At 40.9% G+C, this 14,348-nt stretch overlaps 1 protein-coding gene across 2 annotated transcripts in view; it reads left to right on the top strand.

Annotated features, from left to right (window-relative positions):
• The first annotated feature begins 285 nt into the window (after positions 1-285).
• The window catches only part of FBXO28 (F-box protein 28), a 64,837-nt gene continuing 50,774 nt past the window's right edge, over positions 286-14,348 (top strand). The window contains exon 1 of one of the 2 annotated variants that reach the window (XM_020982182.2): positions 286-596. In XM_020982182.2, the coding sequence (XP_020837841.1) occupies positions 330-596 (267 nt within the window). In that variant the 5' untranslated portion in view covers positions 286-329. The remainder of the gene's footprint in view (positions 597-14,348) is intronic. The other variant, XM_020982181.2, reaches the window with a different exon arrangement.

Here is a 14,348-nt window from a genome sequence, read left to right as displayed (position 1 = left end):
GAAGCTGGAGGCAGACGATGCAGGTTCAAATCCTGGCTCTGCCCCTCACAGTGCTGGCGAACTAGGGCACACGGCTCCTTTTCTCCGGGCGGGTCCTCGCCTTGTCAGACGAAGGGAGTAGCTCAGACCCATCCCAGAAGGTGCCCCACCCACCCAACGTGACCTCGCCTTCTCGGGGAACCCCCCCCTTCTGGGCTCCGGTCTCTCGCTGCAGTGCGCCCCCACCCTCGGAGGAGAAGGAGAAGAGGGAAGAGGAGGAGGAAGTGACGTAGAGGAAGTGTCCCTTTTCCCCTTGCAGCAGGGGGAAGGCATCAAGCCCTCCCCCCAAGATGGCGGCGGTGACGGAGGAGTGGATGGCGGAGGAAGGAGGCGGTGGCAGCTGCGGCGGCGGCTCTTCCCTGGCCGCGGGGGCGTCCCAACGACTGTCGCCGCTGCCCCCGCCGCAGCCAGCACTGCTGGGACCCCAGTCGCCGGCCTCCCCGTCCCTGGCCTTGGACCAGCTGCCTCACAACAACACGCTGGTAGCGCTGCCCATCGTGGCCATCGAGAACATCCTCAGCTTCATGTCCTACGACGAGATCAGCCAGCTCCGCCTGGTGAGGCTCTCCCCTCCCCCCCCGCTCGCCCTCCCCCCATCTCCCTCCCCAGCTCCCTCCCCCAACCCCGGCCTCGCCTCCGCGGGGCAGGCAATGGGGGAGGGACTCCAACCCCCCACACACCCCCGGCCCAGCGTCCAACCACGGAGAGAGGGGAGAGAGGGGAGGGAGGGGCGTGTCCGGCTCCCCCCTCCCCTCCCCTCTACTCTGGGCCCACCCCTACCTGGGGAGCTGGCGAGCCCCTCCTGGACGGCCGCGGTGCTTCAGGGACATTCTCCTTACCCCCCTCCCCCAGCCCACGGCAAGAGCATCGCTAAGGGGAGACCCAGTCGTCTGCAGCCCACACTCCTGCAGTCTGGTCCCCACCACGTCAGGGGGTCGAGGCTTGAACATCAGTGCCCTCATTTTCATCCACCCTCTCTAAGGTTGCTTGTTAAAAAGAGATACTGGGATTGGCTGGCTTCATCTTACTAGAATGTGAGGTATTGTTTCCCACCTCAACTCCCTATCCTGGAGTATCACAGTACTCTAGCGAGAGTGGGTTAAACCGCCTCTGTCATTTCCCAAGAACCTTGTGAAAGGGTTAAGACACGACTCTGAGCAGCTTGAGTCTGTTTTCTTACTCCAGCACCCAGTGCCCTCTTGACCCATAAAAACATCCCTGGAAAACAGGCTTTGAGACATCTGCTGTCACCCTTGACGCTTTCTCCTCGCCCCCAAGCAACTTGCCGTTTGTCTATCTTGCTCTCCCTTGCAATATCTTCTAACTAGAGTAATTTACTTCTGCCCCTCTGGCTTTAGAATCTTTTATATCCCGTGATTGTGTCTAGCTTTGTCCATGAGTTTCATAAATAGAATCTGTCATTAGAACTTGACTTCACCCAAAGGGGCAAGGCTCGAGGTTTGACAGTGATTCAGTTCACTCATGTTTTGCTTCTTTTCAGTGATTTTCTCTTTGAATGGGATAAGGAAAAGATTAAAGAAGGTGGGCATTTTGATGTGTGGTTTAAAAAAACCACATATGAGTAGAAGCTAAAACTGCAGCCTGTTTTCAAGAAGACAAAGACATCACACTTGAGTGTGCATAGTGCTTTTTCTTTTGCAGAGACAGAATAGATTAAGTTGTATATCTATTAGAATTTTGTCTTTATGGAAATCATAACAATTTGAGGAAGAAAGCTCATGAAGTTACAGAAGAAATACTAATTTGAAATGATAGCCAGGTTTCTAGTCAGCACAATTATCAAGCTGTGCCAGTCTCTGCATGATTCAAAATTCTTCAACATTAGAATAATTTTTAAAGTAGGTTGTCCTTGTATTTGAAGTAAATGTCACTGTAAATTTATAATATTTAAATATTCCTTATTTTCCTCCCAAAATAGGAATTCTTGCCTGAGATCATGAATTTTTGTGATTTCTGAAAACGGACATTACAGTACTTTTGGCCAGTGGCTTTGCAAATTTGTATTGCTGTCAATTTTCAGTTGGGGTGGGGGGGTGAAGGGGAGGAATTTTTAAAGTTTAGAATGATTTTAAGATAGCTTTTCTTTAGAAGGGAAAAAGTTTGTTTTGAGGTTAATATTAAAACATCTCATAATCACTGGAAATGAGCAGTCTGCTATAAAACCTATAGACTCATACTCTCTTAATTTTTTAATTGGTAAGTTTAGTCTTTATTTCCGGCATTAATATGCAGGTCTGCATATAAGGATTCTCCCTTCCCCCCATCCCTTAAAATTCTAAATCCATTTTCTCTCATCTTTCTGCAGAAGTGTTTTTTTCCCCCAGATCTTCACAGTGCACATTCTTATTCATATATATAAAATATGACATAGTGTTCATGTTGTTTATCTTTTGTGAGGAAGTTGAGGTGAATTGTATAGGCCTTTACTTTGGAGCCTCTAGTGTAGTCCATGATCCCATACCATTTTCAAAGGAGGTTTTTTCTTGCCAGTAGATGTCAGCACTGCCTTGATTATTATCTCTTCCTTTTTGTGGAAATCGGCAGGAAAATACACCTAGTTGGTGGTAGGCTTTATTTGCCTTTGAAGCTAAAGTAACAATTTATACAATAAGCTTAGTTTGCAAAAGATAAAAAATTCATTATATATGTTAGTACATAAGTTTCCTTGTATTGTAAACTAGGGGGTTTTGAGAGGAATTAAGTCTGACTATTTAAAGTATGTAATATTTCACCTGTTTTGAATAGCTTCCTTATAATTATTGTTTTGTCAGTTTAACTGTCTTTTATGGGTTATTATGGCCTCTTTCTTCTTTTGCCATTTTTTAGAAATTTTACTACAGCACCCTAATTAGGTGGTAATCAGATATAGGTCATAGGGGTCACATTCAAATCATTATTCGTCTGTATTCTTTAGAAGATCTGATAGAAGAGGTTGAAATTGCTAAAATGAGGTTTTTGCATTATTTGTATAATTTAACAAGTTGACGGACTTTTCTTTGTTCCTCCATACCATGGATTACTGAGATTTGACTCTTTATGCAGTGAATTCCAAAAAATTATCAAGACTCTTTAGTTATCTTGGGATTTTGTTGTATTTGTGTGCTTGTTCTCCCCTCCTCTGGAATCTTGCTTTAGTAATCATGTTTTTTCACATATATTCAGTCTCTCCCTTTCTGGTTTCTTATCTGTCTATTACATGTTTATGATTCCCTAATCCTTAAAAAGCATTTCCTTAGCTCTTCTGATCTATCAAGCTACCATCCCACCTCTTTCCCTTTGAATACCAACCTTCTTGGAAAAAGCTGTTTATACTAGATACTGTATTGCTCCTCCACCACCCTCACTCTGCTGAAACCATTCTCTCAAATGTCAGCAACGACCAGCACATTGCCAGATCCAAAAGCATTTTTTCCCTCCCTTTTTATCCTTCATCCCTTTGCACTCTTGGCAAGTTTTGAGTCTATTGAACAACCATTTCCCCAGATATTTTCTTTTTCCCTTGAATTTTGGACAGTATGCTTCTTCCTGGTTCTCCTACTATATCTGTAACCATTCTGTCTCCACTAGCTCTTCCCTGCTCCTTTAATCTTGGTATTCCCCAGATTTGTACTTAGTCTTCTTTATATGCCCTATTCACTCTCATTGCTTTCCAGGTGTCTCTACCTTTGACTTTTCATCTAAATTTCGTACATGTCTCAGACTCTATATGAAATCATCATGTGGACGTGCCATTAGTAACTCAAAATCCCCAGTGACCAAAACTAAACATGTTTCCCCAAAAACTTGTTTTTCTTCTTACTTGACTCTGTCAATGATACCACCATTCATCCAGTTGCATATGTTTGAAACTTTTTTATAACTGTTGATTTTACCCCTTCCCTCAGATGGACCTCCAGTCATTGTCAAGTCCTGTTGATTTTCTCTCTACATCTCTCAAGTCCTTCTTATCTGTATTCCCAGTGCCAATACCCAAGTACTGGCCCTCGTTACCTAACACTTCAACCACAGTTGTACACTTCCCAGTTCTGTTTTCCTCTGCAACATATCCTGCTGCCAGATTAATGTTCCTTATGGACATATCCTAACACATCACTCTCCTTTGCTGAAAACAATACATAGGCTTCTTGTCATGTACTAAATAAATACTAAACTATTTAAATTGTCATTCAGAGCCTCCCATAATGCTTTTTGAGCCTTATCTCATACTATTCCAAGTATGCCAAACTGGAGTAGCCCCTGTCTCCCATATGTCACTATCCATGCAATTGTTTTGCCTGAAATTCCCTCTCCTGCCTCTTTATTTGAAATTGGAACCTTCCTTTAAGACTCAGTTCAAAAGCTCTCTTTTCTCTCTCCCTTATTCCCATCAGTAACAATTCTTCCTCCCTTTGAACCTCAAATAGCACTTGTTTGAACCTCTCTTTTGTTTCTTGCATGTATCTTTTTGTAAGGGATAGAGAAACAAGTATTTATTAAGCACCTTCTACATGCCAGCCACTGTCCTACCATGTGCATCTACAGTGTGCCACGCACATAGTCTCACTTGAGATAATATTTGTATTACAATTGCTTGTGAATCTTTACTACTGTACAAAGTTATAAATACCACAAAGACTGTTACTACTTTATTTGATCTTTGTACCTTTCCTAGCTTAGTGTTCTGTACATAATAAACACTGAATAACTGTTTGTTGATGGATGTTGATTCATTAACTGCACCTGGTCCTTGGAAATCTTGGCTATGCAAACATTTTGTTTACTGTCATATAGCTATCCCTTCTTTAAACGTATTCGAAGTGTTCCTCATAGTATTCGTTTGAATAGTATTTCTTTTCCCCCCACCTTCCTACTCTCAGTGCATTTAATGTTATTTGTCTTATACACATTTTTTGGATGACCCATTATCAGTAGGACATGTGCTTTGAATTGCTTTTCTAATGGAGCTAATAGATTTTGTGCTGCCCAGTTCTCTTGGGATGGGGGACAGAACAGGGCTATAAGGGCTACATAGCATCTCTTAGTTAAAAGTGACCGTGGAATCAATGTAGTCCAACCTGGAACTAAACAGTGATTGGTCATCCATTTTTGAAACAATTGACTGAGGCCCGTGGCCATAGAAAAGATAGAAACTAGTTTTGAATCTGTAATCTTGGATCAAATGTACCATGCTTTGACCAATTTAAGAGTGTAGCACATGTGGAAAGTTTATTTCATAGAAATATCCTAGACCTCCATTTTTTAAGGTAGTCTTTTTTGTTTTTGTATATGGAGGAATGAACAGGCATAGCACAAAGCATTGGGAAATATAAAGATAATTGATGTTTGGCTTTGAAAAATGTAGACAGCTTGACACTTTGTTCCATTCTTGTCTTGGACTATTGGTGGCCTAAAATCCAGTTAAGACAATATATGGATAGCAGATTTCAAATTGCTATAGATAATTACATTCAACAGGTTGTGTGTGTATATGTGCGTGCACATGCGTGCATACATGTGCCCGCCATATGAATGGCACGCTGTTAGAAACTTGGATATTTGAAGGTTGACTGTACTTTGCTGTTATAAAAATTATTTTCTTTGAAGTTGAGTAATCGTAATTAGATCGGTCCCACATTTCAATTGTGGTCTTCAAGAACTTTAATTCTGTAGTAAAGATACTATTCAAGTATATTCATGTAATAGAAGAATTTGAAAATTTTTGAAGTTCAGACTTCTTGCTTCTTGTGAGTTTGGGTCAGTATCTGAACTTCTATAGGAAATGGTTTTGACCACATTCAGTGCAGTTCAACAGAAAGTCCGTACTTGAAGCCTTTCTAGCTTGGAAAGATCTAACAGTTTGTGCTCTTTTGAGAATCCAGGGCCACTTGCACTGCACAATAAAGTATCTGGGTACAATTTTAGTGAAGGGTCTTACTAATAGCATTATTTGTGTGCCAACAGTATATATATATGCAACAGACATTCTCCATGTTATGCTTATTTACAGTATTAATGGATAGTGCTTCTACAGCTGGTCCTTTTTTGCATGAATTATATCAAATACAAGCATTCACACCTTGCAATTTGCATAGTGTCTGGCCACCTAGTAAGCAGTAAATAAATGCTTATTCATTTGACTTGTTCAGCCACAGGCTAGTGAGTGATAGAATCAGGACTAGAATCCAGGACTCCTAACTCCTAATCCCATACTTTTTTCCTAGTATTTTCAGTGCCAGTGTCAACGGCACTTAGGTAAGAGAAGTACATACTGCTCTTTTCAATGATAAAATGATTCTCATTCTAATCTTTGAAAAATGTAAACAACATAGAATGAGCTTGACCAACTGGGTGGAAGTTAGTTGTAAATTTTACAGAGGAGTTACTGTAAATTCTCCAGCAGAAGGAGAGAACATAGAGAAATTTGTTTTTCTACTGTTTAGGAGGGGAGATTAAGGAGAGTGAGATTGCTATTGTAAACTAGGTACGAGATAATGTTACTACCTGGAATAAATGTAATCAAGGAATGAAATATGATCACTACCTGGACTAAGGTGGTGTGATTGTAGACATATCAGAAGCAGCTCTATCTAGAATGCTTTTTTGAAAGAATTGGGAAATGGTAGATTGAATGTGGGTAGCAAAGAAGAGAAATTAATTGAAGTTGACTCCAAAGTGTTAGCCTGGGGTATCTCTACATTTATTCCTTAGGTTACAGAATCCAAATTATACATTTTTGCTGTAAAAATATTCTATTACCTTTAATCTTGATTTATGAAGAAAATTTTTGCTATAATGAAATTTCTTCATTGGTGAATTATTTATTGTTTATAGACATAGAATTTTTCTGCACCTGAGAAAGTAGTGCAAGTAATGTATCATAAGTTTATATCATATTATCCAATGAAGTGTTCTTAGTTGTACCATAAAGCAACTTTTCAGGGGGAGTTCCTGTTTCCCCTCTTCTGTCTTTTCTCCTTTCCTCCAACCCCCCGCCCCCTCAGCAGTTCTAGATAGGACTATAATCCATGGGGTTTTGTTCAGACCATGGTATTTACAATTAGACTACCCCTGCCTTATTTAGAAGATTCCTTCAGAACTAAGAGTGATTCAAAGATGCCTACCATATTTTTTAAATGAATTTAGAAATTATGAAAAATTTTAAAAATGATTTATTTATCTAGCTTTGTCAGAAAGACAGGTGCAATTTAAATGATTTGGAGAGATGACCTAGTACATGAGAATGGAGGTATTTTTATATTTAGAGATTACTTAGAGAAGGAAAAAAGAGCAAAATATAGTAGTCAATCAAAGCCTGAAATCATGAATAGACTGGAAGCCTGTGGATACATCACCTCTTCATCCCTCATCAGGTTCCCAGCATACCCCAAAGCTTTTGTTTCCCTTGAGGAAGTTACCTTTGAGCACTTGTGCCCTAGGATATGACACCTTCTAGACATGCTTGAATACGTTACCTCCTGCCTCCTAGCTGTGTGTTTGGGGGTGGCGCAGGCTACAATTCCTCCAGGAAGAGTCCAGGCTCAGTTCCTGCAGACTGAAGGGTCAGGGTCTAAGAGCTCAGCAACTCCTATCTCCTGGCCAAGCTTCCTGGACATACCATGCCACTTTGCTGTGCTTCCAAAATCTCCAGCACTTTCTTGCTTGCCTCAGGTGGGCCTCCTCAGAATTCACTGCATTCTGCTTCAGCTTCCAGATGCTTGCTAATATACCAGCATAACTTATACTTTCCGTGCTTTGACTTACCTGACAACCCGAAGGACACAGCAATACCACTTGCCACAAGGCGGGACAGGATCTCTCCCTAGCCACTGATACTCCACCTGAACTCATTTCCCAGTGGTTAGCATACTCTCACCTCCATTCTAGTGATACTAAAAATATGACTGCAAAAGAACAATTATTTTTGCACACGTGCGTGCATACACACACACACACACACACGCACACGCACACTCTCTCATACTCACACCTCCAGCTGTCCAGTCTCATTCTTATTCACTTCTTACTACCCCCACCTCCAATGTCCTGCCCTAAATTTACCTGCCCCTTTCTACTGTACTTTCTGGAACCCCCCCTCCATAATGAACAAATTTCCTTTCATTTTAAAACTCTTCCTCTCTTTCTCCTTTCATTTTCTGGCACTTAATGAGGCAGGCTCCCTTAGGATGACACTGCACCCCTGGCTATCCTTTCCAGTACTGGTTGTGCTTTATATTATACCCTACCAATTCAGTGGTTCCACTGGGGGAGTAAAAATACTTCTTGCTCTCTACTGCTATTCCAGATTTTCTCTATATCACTCAGCAACTTCTCTTCCTCAGAGGTTCAGGCTATCCAAATTTATCACCTAATCCAGATCCTGAACCTGATAGTTGTTATCTATTGACCTCCCAGGACATTCTATTTTTTTTCTTAGTGAGTTTAGTGACACTACTTTCGTCTCTGTTTTCTGCCTACAGTTCCCACCTTCATCTTAGGGAACTTCCACATACACGTTAATGTTCCTTTAAATACCAAAACATCCTAGTTCCTTAATCTATAAAACTCCCATCTTGTATTTTTCCGCTCCATCCAGCTATGCAAAGGGATGGCTGTACTTTTGTTCACTGCCATCACCCCAAAGAAATCCATGTTCAAGAACTCCTAAATTCCTTTTTATATGATCATAATCTTTTATCAGTCAGTCTTTCTGTATGTCTTACTATGCTTAACCCTATTCTTCATCTTTCCTGTGACTTGCACCATTTAGTACTATCTCAGACCATCACCCCTGCTCTGGCTACATTAGTTTTCCTTCCCACTCTTTACTCTTTAGAGAACAAGTTCAATTCTACGCTATCCTGTACTCTTAAATCTTTTGTTCCCATATCCTATCACTGCTTATGCCTTGCTAAACCTTAATCCTGATTTTTTTTTTCTACCATTTGCCCACCTGTTCCTTATGGACTGCTGAACAGAATTGGAGAAAGTCATGAAACCATGCTTCCTGGGTCCACTACAATTTTGTTATCCAATTTTGTTTGGATCTGTACCACAGCTAAACAGTCCTAATATTCCTCCCTAATTGATTCTCTACCCGTATACCACAGTGACTTCCAAACTTCTCCTCAAGCCTCCCTGGCACCCCTCCCTCCACTCTCAGCTGAGGACCTCACCTCATACTTTATGGAAAAACTTATTGAAAGGTGAGGAGCCATCTCCTCTTCTCATCTCACATCACTAACAGCATTCTCCACTGTCTCCTCTTTAACTCCATTTTTGGATGAAGAGATGACTCTTCTTCTTGCCAAGGCCAATGCCTCAACATAAACCCTTACTCCTGTCCTCTCTCATCTTCTCTAAGAGATTGCCCCCACTGTCTCTGATCATGAGTCTGTCTCTAACTACTAGCTACTTCCCTTTTGCCTGCAAATACATTCACTTCTCCCTCATCCTTAAAAGACTCTCAATAGAACCTATCATCTTTGTTAGGTATCCTATATGTCTCCTCCCTTTCTCAGCAAAATGACTTGAAAAAAAATTGTACTTGGGACCTCCATTTTCTCTCTTCTCTTTTAGATGGGGTAAGGCTTCAGACCTCGTCACTCACCTGAATTCTATCCAGTGTTACCAGTGATCTCTTAATCACTAAATCTAATGACCTTTTCACAGTCCATTCCTTTTTCATCTGTGCAGCATTTGGCAGAGTTGACTACCATCTCACCCTAGATACTCTTTAAAATCTTGGTTTTCATGATACTGTGCTAGAGTTCTCCTGCCTGTCTGATGGCTTCTTCTCAGTTTTCTTTCCTTGATCTTCATGTAATACATACTAACTGTGAGTGTCCTCCAGGGTTCTGGGCCCTTTCTCTTATATACATTGTCTCTGAGTGGTCTCATCAGCTCCCACAGGTTCAGTGATCTCTCTGCAGATAATTCCCACACCTCTATTCCAGCCCTAGTCTCGTGTGCCCCAGTTCTGCATCACCAACTACACTATTGGACAGTTACAGCTATGTGTCCTGTAAGCTTCTCAGATTCAGCATCTAAAAAACCAGCTTATTATCTTTCTCCCCAGACCCTCTCCTCTTCCAGACCTCTATGTTTCTGACAAGAGTGACAAGGCTCCTTCCCCTTATCCAGGTTTACAGCTTCAATATCATCCTCAGTTCCTCATTCACTCTCACTGCATATCCAAATCAACTGCAAAATCTTATTAATCCTGCCTCCACAACATCTCTTATGTATGGTTCCTTTCCATTCACACAGTCTCCTACATCAGGCCATCATCACTTCTCCCTGGATTCAAGCAGTGGCTTTCTCCTTCTTTCATGTCTCTCTTCACTATGATTCACACAGCTACCAAAGCAATTTTTCCTAAGGCACAGGTCTGACTATGTCACCCCTTCCACATTTGATAGGCTCCAGTGGTAGCCTATTGCCTAGGATTGAATATCAACTCTGTCATTTCAGTTTTTTCATAATCTGGCTCTTTTCTGTCTTTCTAATCTTCTTATTCATTACTCTCCTGTATCAAATCTGTGGTCAAGTCATACTGGTCTACTTGCCATTCTTCACACACAACACTCAGTTACGTTTCTGCACTGGCCGTCTTCCATGCCTGAAATGCTGTCCCTCCCCACCTCTGCTTCTTAGAATTCCAGGCTTCCTTCAAGACACAGTTCATGCAGCACCTTCTATGAGATCCCTTTCCCCATCCATCCAACTGCTGATGTTTTCCTCTATAAGGTTACCTTCTGCTATTGTCTGTTTTTATTTATATGTGTACAGACACATGTATAATGTATTTATTATATTTACCCCTCCTGTGTGTGTACATATTTTCTGTCACATTAGAATGTAAACTACTTGACAGTAGGGACTGTTTTTGTTTTTCTTTGTATACCCAGTTCTTAATATAGTGCTTGGCAAATAGTAAATGCTGAATAAATGCTTTTTGAGTAATTGATAAATGCTATATTAGTTTTTTTCATTAGTAAAATAACAAAAGGAGATCAAATTAAAAGTCAGACTAGCCAAAATAAAGTTCATTTTTATTTCACATACTTAGAATTTTGTTCTCACAAAAAGATCATTTGGTAATATTCATCTGATTAATCAGGTATCAATTCATTATTGACTAGTATATTTCATTGCTCTGTGAACTTATTGTATTTCACAGGTATGGCTAGAGGTGCAACATGACACTTCTTCTGAAATGTTCATGTTTACTATCATTTATTTGACCAGATTAAATCTGTTCTGAGAAAAAACAAGTTGAAATCATAATCCATAACTAGGAATTCTTATATCTAGGATGAACCATACCCATGGTGAAAAGCATGAAAGATACCCTCAATTGGTGTAGAGACAGGTACCCACCTGATGGTGGGGGTGAGTCAGCAGAAACCTTAAGACATTTGAAGTTCATTGTTGGGGAAACTACCCTCAGAGGAGGGCCATTAGGTAGCTTCCTGTTTAAACCCACCTTACCATCCAGTTATTAAGAATTATCAGTGGTTTCTTCAGTCTTGGCATGTAAGATGTTTGATTACCATTGGGAGAGCATAGAGTGATCACTTTTGTAGCAAACATGCTTTTGAGTAGAGGGCTACAAGGTTTGAAGCCAGCCTTCCTGTGCTCCCTAAAAAACTTTCAAAGTGTGGTTTTAAAGCTAGAAAAGATGTTAGGGATCATCTGGTCCAGCTCGTAGGTTTTACAGAGAAAAAAAACAGACTCCAGAGAGGGAAAGTGTCCTGCCCAAGGTCACCAATAAAAAGGAAGGCTTATTCAACACTTACTGAAAGTGGAGCTAAAGTGCAAACAAGTAGGACCCAGATTTGGACTCATGAGACATTAGGGCCAACTTTGTTCAACTCCTTCATTTTGCAGAGGAGGAAATAGAGACCTCCAGTTAGTGTCAGAGCAGGTACTGGCATTTCTCTTGACTTCTGTGCCAATATACTTTTAAGCCAGGATGTTGAAAGGCACTTGGCCTCCCACTGTTTGGGACACAGGCCCTTCCAGAGAATCAGACTTTAGTCTTGTTATTCAGAACAAACACCCTCATCTGTGAAATAATGTCAAGGCCTAGATAGTGAAGTGGCTCACCCCAGATAGTAGAACTGGGATTTATCCTTAGATACTCTGAATTTAAATCCCGCCATTTTCCCCAGTGCCATACTGCCTCACACATTTATCATCCCATTTCAGGCAAACTCTTTTGGAAAGAACAGTTATGAATTGAACTGGCTATAATCTCTTTGTGTTTGCTCTTTAGTCCATTGGAATTTAGGAAGTACCTATATTGGCATTACTCCCTTATTTTGCTGAAGTATTTTTCTTCCCTCATGTGATTTTGATATTTTCAACCTGATCCTCCTGCTTACCTGCCAAGCTATGAAATTTCTGGGGGAGAAAAATTCAAGGGGGAAAAAAAAACCTCTTGGTTGGGGGAAGCCCCCTGAGACTTTTCCCTTCTTCATGAGCTCCCTTCCTAATCCTTCTGCTTCTAGTGCCCTTTTCCCAAAACTACTTTGTATTCATTTTGTATGTAATATACATATACTTGTATGTATGTACATTGTTTTTCCCTGTAGTAAGTTGCTTAATAAGTATGTGTTGAATGATACTACAACTTCTTCCCAACTGAAAGGGATCCACCTCCCCTACTATTATGGGCCAGTTGTGAAAGTGGGAGGTGGGATTCCCAGCCTGTCTCTGGCTCCTGGGCTGTGAGAAGGATTTGGAAGGGGCCCCTGAATCAACCAACCATTTTATCATGTGCTTTCTATGTGCCAGGAACTATGCCTAATCCTAAAGATACTAAGACAAAAAAGAAATAGTCTCTTTTCTCAAGGAGTTTATATTATGTTGGGCAAAATAACATATCTTCATGTAAATAATGACAAAATATATACAAAGTAAATGCATGGTAATTTCACAAGGAGAGCAGCTGGGTGGTTCAGTGGATAGAATGCCAGACCTGAAATCAGAAAGACTCATCTTCCAGAGTTCAAATTCAGCCTCAAAAACTAGTTGTGAGTCCCTGGGCAAGTCATTTAACCTTGTTTGCCTCAGTTTCTTTATCTGTAAAATGAGCTGGAGAAGGAAACAGCAGTATCTCTGCCAAGAAGATCCCAAATGGGGTCATCAAGAGTGAGATATGACTGAAATGACCAAACAAGAAGCAGTTTCACAGGGAGTGCGGTGCAGTAAGAGCTAGGGAAGTCAGGAAAGGGCTCATTGGGAGGGGCATTTGAGCTGAGTTTTAAATAGGTGAGAAGGGAAGACTTCTTGTAATGTATAATGAACAGTTTGTTCGTTTTCTGTGTTTGGGCCAACTGGTGGCCCAGCAGGTAGAGTTCTAGGGCAGGAGTCAAGAAAACCTGAATTCAAATCCAGCCTTAGATACTTAGTAGCCTTGTGACCCTGGGGAAGTCACTTAACATCTATTTGCCTCGGTTTCCTCATCTGTAAAATGAGGATAATAATAGCACCTATCTCCCAGGGTTATTGTGAGGATCAAATGAGATGAAAATTGTAAAGCACTTAGCATGGTGCTTTGTAAATTTTTTTATAAACTGTTGTCCAGTTTGGCTGAATCTTATAGTGCATGAGGGAGTGTAACACATAATAAGTCTGGAAAGGAAGGCTTCAAACATATTGTGAAGGGCTTTAAATGTCAAACAGAGGAGTTTATATTTCATCCAAAAAACAAGAGGAGCCACTGGAATTTCTTGAGCAGAAAAGTGACATGATCAGACCTGTGCTTTAGAAATAACTATCACTCTGGCAGTTTTATGGACAATGAATTGGAGACAATGATGAGACTATGGAAGCAGCAAAAGTACTTAGTTGAATATTGCAAAAACCAAGTGAGGGGTCATGAAGTCTTTAACTAGGATGGAGACTTTATGAGTAAGGTGAAAGAATAGGTGCAAGTTTGAAAGTTACAAGTGATAAGAAGGGGAGATAGAATTAAAAGACTTAGCAACTCATTGGAATAAAGTACACTGAATAGTCCAGTGGCTTCTAGATTGTGAACTTAACTGGAAGGGTGGTGATACCCTTGACAAGAATAGAGGAGTTAAAAAGAAGAGTAGGTTTAGGGGAATTATGAATTGTTTTGGTCATACCAAGTTTGAGGTGTCTGTTGGTTATTTGGTTGCAGAGAAACTGGATCTAGATACACAGACCTGGAAATCATTTCTGTAGAAGTGATAATTAAACTAATGGAGCTGATGAAATCACTGAGAGCATAGAGAGGGAAGTGGAGAGATCCCAGGACAGAGACAGGGGATGAGACATGG

This window comes from Phascolarctos cinereus, unplaced genomic scaffold (genome assembly GCF_003287225.1).
Source record: "Phascolarctos cinereus isolate Bilbo 61053 unplaced genomic scaffold, phaCin_HiC Scaffold_5;HRSCAF=322, whole genome shotgun sequence".
NCBI lineage: Eukaryota > Metazoa > Chordata > Mammalia > Diprotodontia > Phascolarctidae > Phascolarctos > Phascolarctos cinereus.
This window is presented reverse-complemented; position numbering and strand designations above follow the sequence as displayed.